This window comes from Psittacula echo, assembly GCF_963264785.1.
Source record: "Psittacula echo genome assembly, chromosome: 11".
Classification (NCBI taxonomy): Eukaryota; Metazoa; Chordata; class Aves; order Psittaciformes; family Psittacidae; genus Psittacula; species Psittacula echo.
Genome location: NC_137746.1, coordinates 11,355,595 through 11,375,386, shown reverse-complemented (window position 1 = coordinate 11,375,386; position 19,792 = coordinate 11,355,595). Strand labels below are relative to the sequence as shown.

At 39.7% G+C, this 19,792-nt stretch overlaps 1 protein-coding gene across 5 annotated transcripts in view; it reads left to right on the top strand.

Moving 5' to 3' along the window:
- CSNK1A1 (casein kinase 1 alpha 1) overlaps positions 1-19,792 on the top strand; it is a gene marked incomplete at its 3' end in the record, with an annotated part of 34,730 nt that overhangs the window by 8,747 nt on the left and 6,191 nt on the right. Inside the window, exons 3-11 of one of the 5 annotated variants that reach the window (XR_013957832.1) lie at positions 4,623-4,749; positions 6,426-6,524; positions 8,958-9,041; positions 12,433-12,572; positions 15,755-15,833; positions 16,834-16,908; positions 18,193-18,299; positions 18,800-18,899; positions 19,133-19,259. Coding sequence is in view for 4 of the 5 variants with exons in the window: in XM_080627449.1 (XP_080483575.1) it covers positions 4,623-4,749; positions 6,426-6,524; positions 8,958-9,041; positions 12,433-12,572; positions 15,755-15,833; positions 16,834-16,908; positions 18,193-18,299; positions 19,133-19,286 (865 nt within the window). Of the gene's footprint in view, positions 1-4,622; positions 4,750-6,425; positions 6,525-8,957; positions 9,042-12,432; positions 12,573-15,754; positions 15,834-16,833; positions 16,909-18,192; positions 18,300-18,799; positions 18,900-19,132; positions 19,287-19,792 lie in introns of those variants that run through there. The other 4 variants (XM_080627450.1, XM_080627448.1, XM_080627449.1 and 1 more) reach the window with 4 other exon arrangements.

Sequence of the window (19,792 nt, the reverse complement as noted above, 5' to 3'; positions counted from 1 at the left end):
AATGATGTGCCATTATGCTAATGGTGGTTGGCAGTGCCTTTACTTCATGGCTTCAGAATGCATGGGCTTTGGGGATTCTTTATTGAGAACTGTAGAGCTGTTGATGGCTGGTAATTCAGTTCATCTTGATCTGAATTTGAGATTTTTCTTTTTCATGACAATCTTCTGAATACTTTTATTTATCACATGAACAGTTCATACTTTGATAATTGTGACGTTTTTGTTACCTTGCTGTAGCAATTACTAGTGCCAGTGTAATGGATGAAACTGCTGCTGATCTACTAAAGCTGTTTAAGTGGTACAGGAGTCTGAACCTGGGCCTGTAATTTCATGTGCTGTGTCTGAATGACATATTCTCTCAGTTAAAAACAAAACAAACCAACCAACAAGCTATTAACAAACATTTTCTCAAACATTTCTTTTGTCCTTGACACTATTTACAAAATATGCAGTTTCTGAAATGGACATCATACAGTTTTGGAAAGCTGCAGCTATAAAAACAGAGGAGGATTTTAAGTTTGAGTAGACCTGACTGTAGTCTTTGCCACCAAGCACTAGAGATGCATCAGTGCTTCATTTGCTTGTCTCAAGGTTAGTCAAGGGACTTAAAAACCCTCCCCATACAAGTTCAAATAAACATTGACTTGTGTGATCTGGCATCCTCCCTGTTTTATGTGAGCTGGAAACTGAATCCTTTCAAATGACACTGTCATGTGACTTAAGTTGTTGAGCACAGAGCTACAAATATTGATACTGAAGATGTTACAGAACTTCAGCTCTGTGTGTGTGACTGCTGAACCACATGGTTTGGAAACTTGTTGATGTGGTAAGACTTGGCATTTCAAAGTAGACAAGTTGCCGAAGTCAAACTAAGGTCACTGTTCAATGTTTAAATGAGCATTGACAGATATGAGGATATTTACTGAATTCTCACTGATCTGTAGCTTTAAACAGATGAGGGAAGGGAGAGTGACGAAGCATTTTCATGCGTGCGTGAGCCTGGGCATGCCTTACAGCTTGAATATGGCCTAGTGTTGTTACCAGCTGCATCAGATGTTACCAGCTCAAGGATAACTCTTAGCATTTCCTAATAATATTGTCCTGTTAATGTTTTGTCTGCTCTTCAGTAAGATCATTTACTGCTGTTCAGGAAAGCTACTTATAATCTCTATGTTGTGTGAGGTGTTTTGGTGTAAGTAGGTATAAATGCACCTGTGCTACAGAATCAAAACTTGCTCTAGGAAATACGTCCCAGTAGGATGTACAGCACTGTGGGAGTGAATTAGAGAAATATTAAGTTTTCCTAGTTTAGTAGTTTAGCTTTTCTTTTCAAAGTAATACACTGTATGTAACAATCTGAAATACCCACGCAAAGTGAACTGTCAAGTAGTTTAATCTTTTGCTTCCATTTTCCACTCCTCTCCAAAATGCTCCCTGCTTAAAATGTTTTGCTGCTGTTGCTTCCTCAGCTTTAGCATTAGAGAGTTCTTAAGTGTGCTTAAAAAAAATAAAAGAGTCCATGGAGATCAAACAGACATGTGGGACACTTGTGTTCTGAGATTCTGTTGTCATAGTTGCCCAGGGCCTTGTAGGCATCATTGCTTCATGTTAGTAGTTCACTCCAAGTTTCTTTATTAGAAACTTGAATTAGAAATGCAGGATTAGAACTGGGTTTTTCTTTGAGACACTAGTTTGGCGTGCAGGTTTTAAAGCTACTGGGCAGTATGGCAACAAAAAATCCTCCCAAAAAACACACACGCACAAAGCACTAAAAGTGCTCTGAATCTGTGTTCATCCAAAACCTGTGCTTATGCCATCTGACATTGATTATGCGAATGTGGGAGTAAGGAGCGCTTGCCAAGCTCTTATGTATCATTATATCCAAGGTTTACAAAGAAGAGCCAAGACATTTTTTTACTTAGAGCTGCCAGTAGTAGCAGCTACAAGACTGAATGGACTTGATGTAGCCTTACTTCTTAATCCTATTTTCCCTGGAAGTGTTCCAAGGGAAATGAAAACTTACTTGCAGTGTTAGCAAAGTAAATAAAGCACAGGTTACTCCAGTACCCCAGCAGAAGTGTCAGTTGCCAGGAGTTAGAAATCCTGTGAGGAGTTACAGGCAGGTAAATGTGAAAATAAAATGTTGAGGACCAGACTTCTTTCTTTGTCTTGCAGAGCTGATCCTGCATTCCAGCAGTGCAGAATGGTCAGGAGATTAAAGTTTTCTTGTGCATACATAGAAGTAGGCCAAATGGAGGTTGTGCAATCAACCTGAATTACTGCAGTTACGAAGCAGAGAGATCCCTATAGAGGAACCAAATGCTTTTTAAAATGTAGCTCACAGAGTAGGCTTCCTTTTCATCAGCTTTGCTTTTTCTGTGATGCTGTAACTAAATTTTCTTAGCACGGTTGAAGACTGATCTTTGATCCTTTTCCCTTGTACTGCAGTCTCTTGGGCACTGAACCATTACTGTGCTGAGCAGTTACACTCAGTATCAGTATTGGACTTCCATTTCTTGAAGAAAATATTTTATCTAGATCTTGATTTACTTCTTAGAAAGCTTCAATTTTGCTCATTGTTCTTTAGACTTTTTCACAATAAACCTAAATTCCATGTGACAGAATAACAAGGCAGGGCATGTGATCTGGTTGTTTATTACTCTAGATAATAAGTTTTTAACTGTGACCTATGGACTTGTTCGTAGAGCCTTGTCAGAACTACTCAGCCATTTGCATAGGTGACTGATAGTAAGGAAGAAGTAGATTTACAGGCATAGTCAGTAATTCTTGAACCAAATCTTGTTTGGAGATAGCTAAACTTCTCAACAGCATCTCATTTTGACTCTTTCCTCCATCTCTGCATTGCACTTTTAGAAGACTCTTCTTGGTTACTCTTGCAGTTGAAACTGGCTTCTCACCAGTCCTTAGAAGGGCCCTAGGCAGGTCTTAAAATGTGTATGTGTCATGGCTCAGTGTCAGGTTGCAGTGTGAACATTAACCTCTCCATAACTTACAGGCTTCATCAAATAATACCATCAGTATGCTTTCCTATTTGGGTCACTTGCAAGGGGGTTTTTTTTGTACATAATAGTACATTCAGTGGATTTTTAGATGGCAAAACCTGATGAATAGTACTTACAGTATTGGTATGGTCATTAATGTTTTGGAGAAACTATTTTATTGACATGCCATTTGAATGACTGCTTTTAAAATATTTTTTTCTACGTCCCTTCTTGATGTAGGGAATGAATAAGGGTCCTACACTGACAAGTAAAACAATATATATAAGCTGTGGCTCATACTCGACTTTTATCAAATTTACAACAATGCATTACAAAGTGCGAGGTTTCTACTAGAAGAAGGTACAGGCCAGTAGTTCCTGACGCAGATCCAAATATAGAGTATTTTCTCTGCAGTTTTGTAAACATTTGACTCTACCACCCTGGCAAAGCTTGGAATCCTGTGAGTACCGAGGAATTTGTTGGCTTTTTTAGTGTAACTATTTTCCAGACAGCCATGCATTAGCCTACTGGAGTCATTGCCTAAAGTGGAAGTAAAATGTCTTTATACATCTCTAAGCCCCAGCTACCACTGTGTTTGAGCTGAGACTTGGTATTTTTTTTATCTGCATGCTCTTATTATGGGGTCTAATCTTGGTGTATCTTTTCTGCGCCCCTTTTGTTGGCACTTCAGGACTCCTCCTGGAGAAGAGGTCATCAGTGTGTTATCCCCTGACTGCTGGTACTAGGACTAGGTATCTGGGAAAGGCAAAAAGCACCCTTCTGATTGAGATGTCGAATCTTTACAACAAAGTATTAGAATAGGTGGTGAAATACTATTTGCAGTTGCAGATAACATAAAACAGTGCTATGATGGAAATGCTAGACATGTATTGAAAGGAAGAAAAGTGTGTGTGAGGCTGCCTGCTTGTCCTCACAGCATTGGTAACATGAAGTTTTTTCCACTGATTTGATACATCAGACGCTTAAGGGTGGATATTACAGCCTGGCTACGGTTGATATTTTGCTACGTTTGTATTTTTGCTTTTGTGACACTAAGTGTTTTTCCAGTTGGAATGTTGAAAACCCGGTAAAGAGTCTTTATCTTCTACTTAATAAGACACTAGAACTTGGTTGCCATTTGTTAAATTTGGGTGAATGAATGAAGAGTTAACTGCATGAGCTGCTTTAGTCTATTGCAGAGAAGTCACCTGAAAACAAAGCCTGAAGGATGTGGAGTTAAATAATGCAGGAAACTGATGGGACCATAAGGAGTCCTGCAGATGAGTTTCAGCTCAGACTTTGTACACACACGTCACTGTAATGACATGTAATGGCTTCTGCTTTGATTGCATTTTGATTTTGGTGTTTGGTATTTCAGATGCTGCTAAAGTGTAGTGTTTCCTCTTCAGGGAAAATGAAATATGCTCACACTTGCCAATTTATGTGTCCTATTTTGTCCTCAGACCTTGTTTCCAGGAAAAATACAACTCTACAAGCCTTAAGTTTTAGTTAGCACTCAAGATTCAACATTAGTCAGCAATGTACCCTTGCAGCAAAGAGGGTTAATGGTATCCTGGGCTGCTTTAGGGTTCCTGCTAATTCACTTTTTCTTTGTTGCAGGTGGTATGGTCAAGAAAAGGACTACAATGTTCTAGTTATGGATCTTCTTGGTCCCAGCCTTGAAGACCTATTCAACTTCTGTTCTCGCAGGTTTACGATGAAAACAGTACTTATGTTAGCAGACCAGGTATGTATAGAGCTTGCTGTGAGGAACTTAAAAACCCTAAAGTATTTTCTGCAACGTGGTAATTCTTAAGAAGGTTAAATAACATGTTAGTGTTGTATATAGCCAAGTGAACACTTGACCCACATAGGAGTGAAGTAATGGTGTCTGGCTGTGGCATACAAAATGAACATGGGCAGCGTGGGAACATGGCAGCACAGATACCACCTCCTTGATGCTGCAAATCTAACAAGTGCAACCTTAATAAAGTGTTGAAACTAGCATGGGTCAGCCATGGGGATAGTGATACGAGGTCTGAAACAGTCTTCAGTTATGGCTGATCTGGTTCAATGGAAATCTGTTGGCCAGCTGCTATGGTGGGCAGCATGGAATCATGTGGGTTCTTAGTGAATCTCACTGTGCATTCACAACCTTCTGTAACTTCTGGCACCAAACCATGAGCTAATGAATACTGGTTTGGTTGTTGTGGTGCTTAGAGGCGGTTCTTAAAGCTGTTAAGTTGAGATACCACTCTACCTCAAACTTAATCAAGGCCTGTAAAATTGAGGTCTGTTAAGTCTTTCTCTAGCAACTGATACCTTTTCAACTTCGTCATACGAGTACATGAGAGCATTTGAAATGGACAGCCATTGAATTTTCAATGGTGGTTTAAATTTCATCTAATTTTTCATAACTGATGTTAGTACCAAATTGTCACTTAGCCAGGTGCTCGTAGAATCCCAGGCTCTTGGCCAAAGAAGTTCACGGCATTTGCATGGAGACAAGGTCAGCTGTCCCTGTTCTCAGATGCCTTGAGTGGTACACTGTCTTTAGAAAGCCATTTGCCTGCTCTAACACCCTGGAGTCTGGGTATTAGAACATCTCCAGGGAACCTCTAGTTTTTATACAGTATTCCTTTGGAAGATAAACCATTAGTTAGTTGTCATCTGGGAAACATAGGTGGAATGTATAGTATCTCTACACAGAAGTGGCTTTTTGGGCATGGTCCCATAGAACAGCTGTCAAGGGTATGGTGTTGTAACAGTTCAACTCACTGTGGACTGTGTGAGGGGTGTTGTAGTGGCGGGAAAGCAGCACCATGTTAATGCCTGTGCTGTGATCTCATGCGCAGGAAGCTGCATGACTGCTTATGATGATACAGATTTGCCAGAGTTTCTTTGAGTCTTCATTGCTGACACTCCTGGATCAGCCTAGATATGACACTATGGGCCACAGTCAAGTTCTCGCTTGCTCTGTGAAAACTGTTACCTGGAAAAGTGATGCTTGATGATGGATGAATGAATAAACCAGATGAATGAGTAACTGGGACAGGGGGGAGGGAAAGAGCGTTAAAATTGTCTTTTAGTAGGTATAGAAGACCTTTGTTTGAAGTAAGAAAAATTACTCTTTAATGGGTCACTATAGCTAGAACATGAACTTGAATGTCTGGGAAGTAGTTTCAGGTATTTAATCTGCTATTTCCTGACAAATATGATGGAGTTTTAACATAGAACACCCCCACACACACCCCCCCCAAGTTTATTTGAACAGCATAAAAACAAGACTTGGTTTTCATTAAGCAAATCCATAAGTTGCAGAGGAAGGTAACACTAAAAATTCATGCTTTCATTGCAGGTTTAAGTGAATTGTATTGCTCTCATTGAACCTTACCTTTTCTCTTGTTGCTGTTTTTCTTACAGATGATCAGTAGAATTGAATATGTGCACACAAAGAATTTTATACACAGAGACATTAAACCAGATAACTTCCTAATGGGTATTGGGCGTCACTGTAATAAGGTTAGTCTAATGCTCTTTGTTTTAAAGATCCAAAGGGAATGGCATGTTACTTGATTCAAGCTGCACAACCTTTTTAAAACTCATTGCTAAATCTGATATTTCAGATGCTAAATGGTATTCTTGACATGAGAACTTGGATTTCTCAGTGTCTGCTTCCAAATGCAGTGGCATACACGTGTCTCTGACCCACCCTGTCAGATGCACTTGGTTGCAAGCCTAGAAATAATCTTGCAACAAGATGATAAACTAACCCTAGAGAATATTTAACTACTTTTTTCTCAGTGATGGAGTTTCATTATTGAGGTAACTGTTATAAAATAGCATTTTTCTCTTCAATGATAAAGTCAAAACTTATCTTTGGCTTCGGGGCTGACTTCCTGGGATGGAAAGAATTCGTACCAATGTGGAAGCTCCTGACCTACCAGTCATCAGGGCATTAAATCTTGCAGTGACAGACTGGTAAAGAGAAATCTTCAGCCATCAGATACAACTAATAGCCAATATGTAGATAAATTGCCTTTATAATCAGTGAAATTATGCAGATATGTTGATGAAAAACTGTGAAGTTGTATAGTACCTGAATATGTTATACAACAAAAACTGCTCTCAATTTACTGGGGGGGAGGGGGGAAGCAGGGGTGGGGAGTGGCCTGAGGTTGCACTTGTTTGGATGGGTAAATGTAGTCAGAAGTGCATGTTTCCTGTTGAAAACCTTATATAGAAGAAAACTTTAATTTTATTTGTAGTTCTCTTGAGTGAAATATGCTTAATCCTGCAATTTGTATGTCGAGCTCGGGCAGACAGGCAGCATTGGCAATGCATTAAGCATGCTACTTAATAGAAATTAACTTCAGGACAAATGTATGTGATCAAGCTGTTTATTGGAAGCAAGATTCCCACTTATCATCTTTATATGCCATCCAAGAATGTCTCATCTCTTTAGGCACTACTCGTATTTAAAATGTTTACCTTTGTTTGCCTGTATGAATGCCAACTTCAGGGCCATGAACATTAGAAGGGGAAAACTTGATTAACATGAGATAACAGCTCTTGTCTGAAGAGGTGCAGTGCACTGAATGTTTAGATCCAACCATTGTTGGAAAAGCTTGTAAGTCCAGCTGAAAGGCATTTTTTATGTAATCCTGTTGCTGTTAAACTTTGCTTGTTCCCAAGTTTCATACTTTCACTCTGTAGAGCTCTATTTTTCTCTGCTGTGTTGAGCAGTTACACTCCTGAATTTTCTGCCATGACTTAGAGGATAACTTGAAAACTTTGATTTTTATTTTTTTGTTCTAGTTTTAGTTTCTGATTTCCAATTGTTCTTTTGGGCCGTTTTTCCAGACTTCTGCACAGTCATGCTAGGTTGGCATTGCTGCACTCTGGTTCGTCTTGATGTGGATTAATGGCCTAGAAATAGCTGCTGTGCTTACTTTAGTGGAGGAACACATTAGATTTGCGTCAGCTGAAATGAAAAGCAAAATTGCCTGTAAACCATTATATCTTTTTCCCATTAGTAGCCTAGTTGGGGAGCCACACAATGATTTGGTGGTGAACAGTCTGTGAGCATAGGCTTGCCTTACTGTTGCAGATTTTTAGAGATCAGGGACATAGTTCTTGGTAGATTTACATGAGCAAACTGAGGAATGGGTTGCTTCAGTTTGGAACCAGGTGCTTTGTGTAGGGAACACTTGCCACCATACAGTATTCACCTTGTTTCTTTGTTGTAACTAAGTAGTTTGGGATTTTTTTAGAGCTGACTGTACCCAGTTTAAAGCAAACCATCCAGCAGGACTAGAGCAGCATGGTAATCTTGTTCCAGTAGCTTCCTGCCAGTTATATTTAAAAAAAAAAAGAATTATTTTTTTATTTACTTTTTTTTAATTCCAAATTTGAATTGGGTGATTGGGAGAAATTTTGCTCCCACCTTTAAAAGACGAATCTTTAGCTCTGTTAGAAATCAGCCCTGCATGCTTATGAAAGTAAACTTTAAGGTGACTAAATGCCTTCTACCTCTTCCTTACTGAAGATTTACATTTTCCTTGGGGGAAGGGCAGTTTGTGGAACAAAAGGCTGCTTTTGTAAGCAAAACTTCCAATTTCCTTTTTTAATAGAGCCAAATGTCACCATTGCTATCCCTGGTCAAGGCAGTGCCATGTTGGAGCGGCTCACAGTTCAAATTGACCTTGTCACATCTTCCAAATTTTCTCCTTGGAAAAAAAAAAAAAAAAAAAAATAAAAATAAAAAAAAAAGTACTAAAAATTCAATGTGAACATAGCTGGTTTTTTTGCAAAGTACAGTGCTTGGTGGAAGAAGGATGGCATTTGGCTACCCTGTTCTTTCTCAAACGCCTCGGTGTTGCCTGTCTGCGCCGGCCATTGTTGCAATGTAAGCAATACTGTTTGATGCACTGCCACCCTCTATTGTTTGTTCAGTGTTTAGAATCTCCAGTGGGGAAGAGGAAAAGAAGCATGACTGTTAGTACTTCTCAGGACCCATCTTTCTCAGGATTAAACCAGGTCTGAACTGTCTCCTATTCCAACCTCAACCCCAAATTCATGTGCTTTATTTTTGTTTTGGTTTTTTTTTTTTTTTTTTTTTTTTTTTTTGGTTTTTTTTTGGGTTTTGTTTTTTTTTTTTGTTTGTTTGTTTGTTTTGTTTCTTTTTTTTATTTCCTGGAGAATGTAGACCTTGCAAAAGCACCTCTTATGTTGGCATTATTCAGACATACTTGGCAAACATGTAACATTACTAAGATGTTTCCCTGTGGCGCTTGTTTAAATGGTAGAATTATTTCTAAACTGGATATTAAAAAGGGCTAAATGTATGTGCTTGATTTCACATGCAGAAACGGTTGTATTTTTGTCTTTTAAAACTCAAAGGCAATCTGTTGAATGTGTTGAAGGATAGACATGCCACTCTAGTGAAATAGTAGGGCTTCTGTGTCGGGCTGTCTGCTTGCCTTCCTGTAGGGTTCCTGCAATGCCTTTGAATGCATGTGGAGAAGTTCTTCTACTGCTTCAGCCAGACTTATTCTCTTGCAGTTTTTGTTCAAAATCTTTCCAAATGTGTAATGAGGACTCATATTTTCATCCATTGTGCTTATAAAATGAAATTACTCCGATAGGCTGTGTCATGGAGAAGCATGAGTTTGTCTTGTAGTGCTAGATGTACTACTCCTGACTCTCTAAGAGAAGATAAATTGGAGAGGAATGAAGCCATATGCCAGTTTGTAGCAGGACAGCTGGAAATTGCTGAGTATGAATCATAGCTCAGGAGTTCGGCCGTAGAATCAGTTTGTGGCTTTCCACAGTGATAGCCTTCATGTATTAAATCCCAGGCAGCTCACTGCTGTATACAGGCTGACAGGCTTCTGTTGTCTGCCTCTGAAACTTTCTTATCAGTTGAGGCAGAGACTTTGATCTACTTCTCTAGTTGCTCTTGGCAGAAATCTTGCCCTACTTCTCCAGTTTCCTGCTGATCGTGCAACAAACAGAATTAAGGTGGTATGAGGTTATCTGTGGGAATATGTCTGTGTTCCTGCTGGCTGGCATCAGTACATTCTGTGCTCATCCAAATCAAGCTGTGTCTTCCAACGTAATTCTTTGCAAGATGGACTTGCTGCTTTGCCTTCCGCTCGTCGTGAATGGGAAGTACAGAATGGCCCCAAGCAAGGGAACAGAGTAAACACTTCTCCAGTAAAATCAGTGCTGTAAATAATATCCAGATACTTGACTAGTGTAAAACAGGTTTGCATTGCTGAATTGATTCCTCTCTTCTTAGGGGTTCTACCCATACCTCTTGAGATAATGCAGAATTCCCTTGTTAGATCTAATATCGAGAGCTTTTAGAAGCTAGGGAAGAGGCAGAGCATCATTTATAAGTTGTTTGAAGAAAGTAGTCCTACCATTACTGTTCTAAACAGGGCTGGACACCAGTTACTTGTCTATGAGGCACACTTCCAGTGTTAACTATTTTGATTCATGAACTGTGACTTTATCACTTCATACAATTAAGTGCAAGATCACCAGGATGACAGAAAGCACATGAAGGCTTTGACTTGTTTAAAGAGTTTGTAGCTAAATATGCAGTGAAAATATTCTGACTGATGTGCATATAGCATTTGGTTTTCCATTCTCAAGGCACAGTATTTTGCTTAAAATAAGGGGCAGAGGCCCTGCAAAAGTAACTGTTGGCAAACCATGCATCAGAGGCTGTTGCTGGGTTAGAAAGCCTTAATCAGAAAATAAGGGATTGCATCTGAGCTTAGCCTTTGCTTCTAGGAAAGTTGCATTTGCAGTACAGTAATTGCATAGGAGCTTTGTACTATCTGCATTAGGAGTTCAGTATCAATCTAGTTCATTTCTTGGTAGCTGGAGAACATGTCCATCCATGCTGAGTAACTGACTCTAATGTCTTAGTTGCACTGACACAGCTACCAAGACCCCCAGTTTACTGAACTGTCTGACCAGTGTAGTTGATATTAAAACTTGGATTTATGTGCTCTTGCTCTAAGCATTCAGGGCTTTCAGGATGACCTTCACCAGAACAGCAAATGTGCTTTGTGGCTGCATGTAAATCATGGCAAGGCTTCAACTCAAGATTTTCTGCTCTGACATTGGTAGTTTAAGAGGTTTTTAGCTTTGTTTCTCTTGTCGAGACTATTATAGTTAGAAAATCTTTAACCAGAATTCTAGAATGTACCTTCCATGCAATTCAGAAACTTTCAGTCTTTCAGTGTCTTTGATACACCTCAAGTGTTGCTTTATAATTCACAGCATTTCAGTGTGCCAGCGTGACCCTTTGTTCCAGTTCTGGATGCAGGTGTACCTGCATGTCAATCTCCAGTACTTTTTTGCATTTAAAGCTGCCTCTTCTGTTCTGGAATCGCCTTTGAGATGATGAGGTTTTTACTGGGAATTTCTTGACCCTTTTGTCGTCTTTCCATCCAACCTTCCCCCGCCCGTTACGTTTTCAGTATTCATTAATCTGTAGGAGTTGTAGTCCCTGATCCTGTAGCATTAATCCAGTGTTGGAATTGGGAGCTCAGCCTGATGATTTGTAGCTACAAGACTGATTGCTAGAATTTGAAGTGTTCCTTACATACTTCTGCCTCAGGTTTTTTTTTTAGTCCTGAAATCTTGTCACAAGAAGGTACAGGCTGCATTAACCTTCGTAGGTAGACTGGCTGTTACACACTAATAACAACACACATGCTCAGTTGTTGTTAAATATCAAACCATTGGGCAAGCTTGGTTATTAGAGACTAAAATTGGATTTCATATACTAGGCTCTAGCTTCCTGCTTGTATTAATATCATCAGCAAGTGCGTCATGCTGCTGTGATAGTGTTCTGGTAGTCTTAAAATGAGCATATGATTGAAAGCAAAATGTCTTGTTTGCTGTTGAAGGTTTTGGCCTTATGCTCTGCAGAATGGCCAGTGCTCTTTGAAACCTGGAGTAGAATACAGGATGTGCATTCATTGCATTAAGCTGCTGAGCTGCCATTAACTCTTTGTATGTGTAAACTGCTCTAGTGTGAATGGGGTTTTGTGAAGTGTGCTTTTGCACATACTAGTTTCCTTCCTAAATTGTGCACTGTAGTTATTGAGCTAATGTGATACAAATTACAATAGTAACTTCAAATAGTTGTAGATCTAAGATACAGATGCTGAGTAGCACAATCTAATCTATCCCACTGGACTGAGAAAAAGCTTGAGCTAATTCGCTATGAAGTTGTTTTAACTGGCTAGTTAAAAGCTAGTTGTGACACTGCACTGTTACTTTGCTTCCTCTGTAACTGTAGGCTTACATTGTGTGGATGTCTTAAAATATAACTAAGGCCTAGTGAAAGAGGTTGGGGATTCCTTGCATTGCATAGGAATATAATCTATTTTCATTTTTCTTTAAGTTATTCCTTATTGACTTTGGTTTGGCCAAAAAGTACCGGGACAACAGGACAAGGCAACACATACCATACAGAGAAGACAAAAATCTCACTGGCACAGCTCGATACGCCAGTATCAACGCACATCTTGGCATTGAGCAGAGGTGAGTTCAAGGATATTACTGCTGTGCTTTTGAAGACTGTAAGATGATCGTATTTGTAAGCTTCTGAAGTGTCTGAACTAATGTTATACGAAGAAGTATATATATCCGTTTGCCAAGTGCTTTTCTTTTTGGCTGTCTGTGTAAGGGTAGGGCAAAAAAATCCAAGCACCTAATTCTCTTCTTGAAGAGACTAAGTCTTGCAGACATGAGGTGGATGCTCTGCATACAATTTTCCTTTTTATTAAAGGATAAGCTATACTTTCATGTGGATCTGTCAGAGGACCTTCACAAATAAAGTGGTGCACTTTCCTGGCTGTGTTGGTACCTGTTGATGCCACTGCTGATTGGCTTGAGATGCAGTTCTGTAGCCAGGAGTAGCCTAAAGCTGGTGTTTGTGTCCTGCTTTTTCACTCTCCTTTCAACTGTTGGTTGTCCTTTTGCCTGCAAGGGAGACTTAAAGATCTTCTACTTCACTCACATTGTATTTCAGTTTCTCTTATACACAATCACAGTGGCTCTGTACGTGTGTATATACACATGCACATGTGTATGTGTGTATATATATTTATATGCTCGAGCTTTGCTTAATCAACAAACATGCTTTATCATCTGGATCAAAAACATGTTGCTACTGCAGTGCCCTAGCAGCAGTCCAGAGGAGATAGCAGTGCAGGTTGGTTGAAAGTATAGTTAGGTGCTCTTAAGATATGAAGTGATGCCTCTCTTCCTTACCTATATGCCTAGATATTGTACAAGTGTAAATGTGGCTTTGTCACATGATGCTGAGGTCACTTAGACATAGTTAAAACTGCCATGAATGTCTGTATTTCTGTCCTTCAGTTTAAACAAGATAAGAATGACTGAATTTCTAGTGGTCAGCTTCAACAGAACATGTAACTTAACAAATACATGGTGCTTTTAAAATGCTTTGTTTCCTTTTTGCTTTAATTTCCTTAAGTTTCCCTAAGTGTTTTTTTTTATTATCTGTCAATATCATTATTTAAGTCCATTTGACATGGGACAGGTAAGGTAAATAACATTTGTCATTTCTGAGGACACTACATTGCATAGAACCCAAGCTGTTCTTGCAAGGGAATAGCTGTGTAAAGGGGAGGAGCTGTAAAGGAGGATGATTTTGAATTTAGTTGGAGGTCTTGTACCACCTCTGCTGGTACTGGGAGTCCTAATATGTAGTTTGGCGCGTATTAAGAGCCATTAAATTGTCTAGATGAAGTCAGTGGTGAGGCAAACAAATAATACATTCCTGTAATAAAGAGGAACCAGCCCTGAAGCTTATGGCAGAATATTTCAGCTGTTACTGCTGTGCTTGAACTGCTGTGGAACATGCTTTCCTGTTCTCAAGGACCTGTTTACAATGTTATCTATGTTTTGGTTTAGTGATGGAGTGTTGTCCTGAAAATCACTTTGTATGCTCCAATGTAATACATCCATTACAGATTTACAGAACTAAATGTTTCCTACTACAAAATCATGGAATTAAACATTAAAGCAATGAAGTGGATGGGGGATGGAAACTATTAATCCCTTTACTGCTTCTGAATTTACCACTGCCTTCTTGGAAAACGTAATTTTATATTATAACCCCGTACTGGTTCACTGAATCCTGTTGATGATTAAAATCTGCAATTCTAACAGAATTAGCAAGTTTTGCAGGCTGGAGCTTGTGGTCTTAGTATCCTTTTTCATCCTTCTGTCTTTGGCTGTGGCTTCGTGTTTCAGCTGAGATGACCTCAGAGCTAGCTGCTGTCAAGAGGAGAGAACCAGTCTTTTCTCTTGCTTCACCCCTGGGAACAGCCAGTGGTTTTTTAGCCTTGTGGTGAGCTGGTTTAGGGAGCCAAGCTGGTTTTCTTCTGGGATAGCTGAACTGGACCCACAGAGGGTTGGAGAAATGGAACATGAGTTGAGGGGGTGACAGGCCGGCCATTCTAGTGATTGGTAGTGCCCGTATTGGGTTGGCTGTAACATGAAGCATTGCCTACAGTTTCTTTCCTCTCATACCAGGATCTGGAGATAGATCTGACAGGGTTCTTACAGGTTGCTTCCACTTAAAAGCTGCATTACCCTCACCCACTCCTGTGCGGGTAGTAAGTGTGTACAATTTCCTGCCACCATTAAAGTGTTTTTCTTGTAGATGTGCCTGGGTGGCAAAGCAGCAGCAATATGTGTCCAGCTGTCTTGATAAGAGGGCTGGGTGGAGAAAGACCAGTTGTTTTTGTGTCTCTTGTTAAATAGATACCAGCTGCAGAGGGGCAGTCAGAGGAAGAACCTGATTCTACCACAGCTGGGAAGAGGCAGCTTTGCCAAGAGGAAAAAAAAAGAAAACATGGAGTGTTTTTTCCACTTCAGTGAACTGTACAAGGCCTAGTAACCTTGAAAGCCATATAGCTCAGTAGATGGTCTTCATGTGGCTGAAGCATGGATCTGTAGCCTATGCAGTATAGAAAGCATTTGAAGCCTTTTAGATGAGAGTTTGCAGGCAAATTCTCAGTGAGGTCCATGGGTGGAAATCTTTAACTGCCTTGAAACAGACTTCTTGTGGGAAGAAAACAGAGGCTCTTCCCATATTGATGCATGCACCTTTCTAAATATTGCTTGTCTTAGAAGTCACAAAGACAATTCAAGCTGTTTTAACAGAGTGGAGAAAGAAAGTAGTTATGCCCTTTTTGGAACTGCATGTTCAGTATTGGTCCCAGATTGAGGCAAGGTTCAGGGGAAAACTTAATGAAGTTAAAGCTAATGCCATGTATGTTGTACAATGTGTTCTGTGGTTCCTGCAGGTAAACCTCAGCTTCTATCCAAGTTATTTAATTAAATGGGAAAGACATTTAATGTTTCATTCTTATTTTCCAAAGTTTCTTGTTTCCCAAATTATTCTAATGTAACTCCAGGTGGAAACTCACCACACAAAATACCTACTGACTGTTCCTTACCTGGAAAATGAATAGGAGCACTTCTTGCTTGTGAAGACTTACATGCCTGCCAGTGGAATCCTGAACACCTAGATGTCTTAGCTGTGTTAGAGACCTTCCTTTGCACCAAAGCTTAGGTTTTATTCCTTAATTATTCTCTCTTTAAATAAAAATAAGTAATACTTGCACTATTTGGAATCAAGTGTGAAATGTCCAAATGTGTAAATTGATGTATTCTTCCTCTTTCTCCAGTCGTCGGGATGACATGGAGTCTCTAGGCTATGTATTGATGTACTTTAACAGAACCAGTCTGCCTTGGCAAGGATTAAAGGTACGTTAAGTTGCCTTCCCTTCCTTCCACACCCCTCTTTTCCTCTTCTTTGTCATGTTTGGGTATGGTGCTTTATCCTGCTGCTCTGGAGAGGTGATTTTATATAAAATTAAGCTTCAGTTACACAAAGTGGCTTTTCCCAAGGCATGATATTTATAGAATGTAGAAGAAAGGGTCTTTCTGCTTCTCGTGCAGCAGGCAAAATGTGTATTGTTTGACTGTCTGAAAACTTATGCTAAACAATAGCTTATGTCATCTTTGCAAATTATTATTGTTCTGTTTAGGCTGAGGCCCTTGGGAAGTAGAAAATTACATTGTTAGCGGAGAGCATGGAAATAATCTCTTACGTAGGAAGTTTAGCTTTAGTGATACCTTCAGTCCAGTTTATGGCACAACTGCGTAGCTGCAGCAGAATTGTTTCGAATGTTTTCACGTATGGTTGCCAAGTAAAAGCATGGCAAATATTTCTGTTCTCTGGACTTCAGTGATTTGTTTTCATGTTTTAATTATTACTCTTCTTCCATGTGAGACTTGTGTAACTCAAATGGTGTTGCAGCTGCAAGGTCTCTGTACAGGCAAGCTGCTTGTGTAACACTAGAACTCTTCAGCTGCAAATGAACGTAATGGCTGCTTGCTCTAACACGCAGGCAGCCCTTGAATGGGGTGCTGAGTGGGAATTAATAGAACTTTGGCAAATGGAAATGTAAGTCTGGTCTGTTTAATGGACAAAAGCAGCAGCTAGAACTACACGAGCTGTGCCATGTGATGGAGGCATTAGACTGCGACAAATGGTATTAAACTGTGTCCAAATCTTAATACCAGATTGACCTTCATTCTCTTTGCAGTAAGTGTGTGGGACTTGGAGATTTCACAAAATGCTTATGGTTGACCAAAGGATTTTTGTCTTTGTTTTTTTGTTTGGTGGGATTTTTTTTGCTACTGTCCTTGTTAATCCATTGTTGCACAATATCTCTCATATTGTGACTTGCATGTTCCACAGGCTGCAACAAAGAAGCAAAAGTATGAAAAGATTAGTGAAAAGAAAATGTCCACTCCTGTTGAGGTTTTGTGTAAGGTAAGAGTTTCCAAATGATGTCAGACTGTGAAGTGGAACTTCTTTGCTTTCTTTAGGCAGGGGGAGGGTGGTGGTTTTGGTGTGTTGTTTTTAACTAGAGCCAATGTATTCGGTATTTTCACACGGTATTTGCTGCTGAATAATCTTTTCTGGCAGTCATGGTTGCCTTGTTTGGCCACCCAGCAAGACTGTGAATGTGTGTAACAGGGCAGGCAATTGTTGCTGTTTCTTGGCATTGTTCATGCCACCATCATTCCAGTTCTTGGTGCCTGTCAGCTGTGCAAGCTCTCCAGCTCTCTTGGGTGAGGCTTGCTCGTTTCTTAAGTTTCTACAGTGAAAGCTCTACATGTGCCCTCTTGAATAAAAAGCAAACCAAGATAGAGCTGTATAGATTGCTTATATATACTTGGTTCTGCCTCTTCAAGATTGTTTGTATTGTGTTCTTTATTTCTAATCATAACTCTGACCCCAAATGGCCTTTAGAGCCAGAATGTTCTTCCAGTGCTGCCACAGTTCAAGAGAAATCTAAAGACACAAAGTATACTTTTGGTTCTTGAATTGTGGCTGCCACATACTTGTTAGCAAAGGTCCTTTAGAACATGTGGTAGTCTTTGCACATAGAACAGCAGCAGCAATGATTGCACTTTCTAGTCATGCACACTTACATACCCTTACAGTCTGACAGCATCTTTCAGAGTGCTGAACTGTTATACTCCATTTTCTTTGTTGCAGTACAGCACTGTGCTGTATGCTCTTACCTGTTTACATGTTGGCTTTAGTATAGCATTAAACTTACAGATACATAAAGCAGAGGATCTTTGAAGGAGATTTTCATGGTTCAAGTCTTCACACTTACTAGTGGTAACTGACCTTGCTTCTAGTATGCTGAAGTAGATTGTCAAGGAAACAAGGAATGGAATCGTTTAAGAGACAGTCACTAATTTCAGAGACCTAGTTAATGAGAACTAGTTTTAACTAGGGTGAATAAAGTGCTTTAAATATGTTGTGTTAAAGGTTTTGGTGGTAGAGAACTTGTGATTGTGAAACATGCATCAGGTAACAATTCTGGGGAAGGCACGTGTACCTGGGGACTTGCTGATCAAAACCACTTTCTGAAATACAGTATAAATGAATAACCAGAGGCTCAGTGGAATTTACACTTACGAATCTTCAGCCAGTTATTATCTGCCATTATAGACAGAAATATGGCTTTTTGCCTTATTACAGGTTTGTTAGAAGCTTTTTGCTGCAAGCCGTGGCTTGATTAACACTATTGATTTACAGGGATTCCCTGCAGAATTTGCCATGTATCTGAACTACTGTCGTGGCCTGCGCTTTGAAGAGGCACCAGATTACATGTATCTGAGGCAATTATTCCGTATTCTTTTCAGGTCAGTCTCAAAGTGGAAAAGTACAGGAATTCTGTCAATGCTTTACAAGTTGGTAACTGCTGTGTGGGATTTACACTGCAGAAAGCTGCCTCGTATGTGTGAGGTGTAGGGAGTTCTTCTGGGACTTATTTTCATTTCAGAGTTCAAAAAGCTATTGAACAATATTTTTAGGTCCTTTAAATGTTAAATGTGAAGGCAAAGATTCTCTTGGGTTTGTGTTGCATAATCTGACCACTATTGCTAAAGGCTTGAGTCCGTGCTTCAAGTTCTGTTGCAAGTAGGTTAAGAAATGGACCCCTCAATAGATGTGTTTGAAACTTTATGCTTGGAGATTGGTGATGGAACTAACAGTGGTGCTCAAAGGATGGATTTCAGAGGAGGGGAATAGTGCTGTTTGGCTGAGCTTTATAGAGAAACCAGAACATAAACTCAACCTTGTAGAGTGAACAGCATCTGTCAAAAGAAGAGCTGGTACTGATCTCCCAAGAGTCTCCCTCCAGGTTTCTGGAACCCAAAGCAATTTTTATTCCATCATCTTGCAGTCCTTGAAACTGTGTATTAAAAGAAAGAAAAGCTGAGCGCCTCAGTGCAGGCAAATAGGTAAGCTGGGTTGTGAGGAAATAATGCTGCTACAAATGCAGACTTTTGTGTAAACAGTGATGGAAACACTGCTCGATGGTATTTGGGCTTGCTTCAGCAATCCTTTTAAGTTACAAAAGCCTTCAAGCTTACAAAAGGAATTAACCTATAGTTCTAGGGTTTCAGCAAAGGGTTGGTATTAGCAATAAGGAAGCTATGATGTGTTACAGTAAAGTATTTTGCTCTCTTTCTAGGACCTTGAACCACCAATATGACTACACATTCGACTGGACAATGTTAAAGCAGAAAGCAGCACAGCAGGCAGCCTCTTCCAGTGGGCAGGGGCAGCAGGCCCAAACCCCCACAGGCAAGCAAACTGACAAATCCAAGAGTAACATGAAAGGTTAGTAGCCAAGAACCAAGTGACGTTACAGGAAAAAAAAAATTACACTAATTTGGACAATGCTGGCAATTTAAGTGTTAGATCAAGGAGGTGGTTAAAAAACCATATTTGGCTGTTAATTGGAAAAAAGCAAAACCAAAAGACGTCCTTGGAGAATTTGACTACTAACTTTATACCAAAATGTCCTTGTTCTTCATATCATTTCTTCTGGGGATGTTGGGTCATTTTAACCACTGCATCTTTTGCTCCCGCATTAACCACTTTCCAAAAACAAGAAACTGACTTGGTGTTGGGAATGTGACATCTTTATTTTATATATATACACATATATATATTTATATATATATAAATATATAATACAATCCAAAATCCTAGACCTAACACTTCTTCAAAGGTAAATCTCATTAACTAGGCAAGGATCTAGTGACTTTGGGTTCTACTCTGTTCAAGCTGGTGTAGTGCTGTGGGTTTGCATCTGTTCTGTATACCTCAAACATTGGAAACAGAAAAT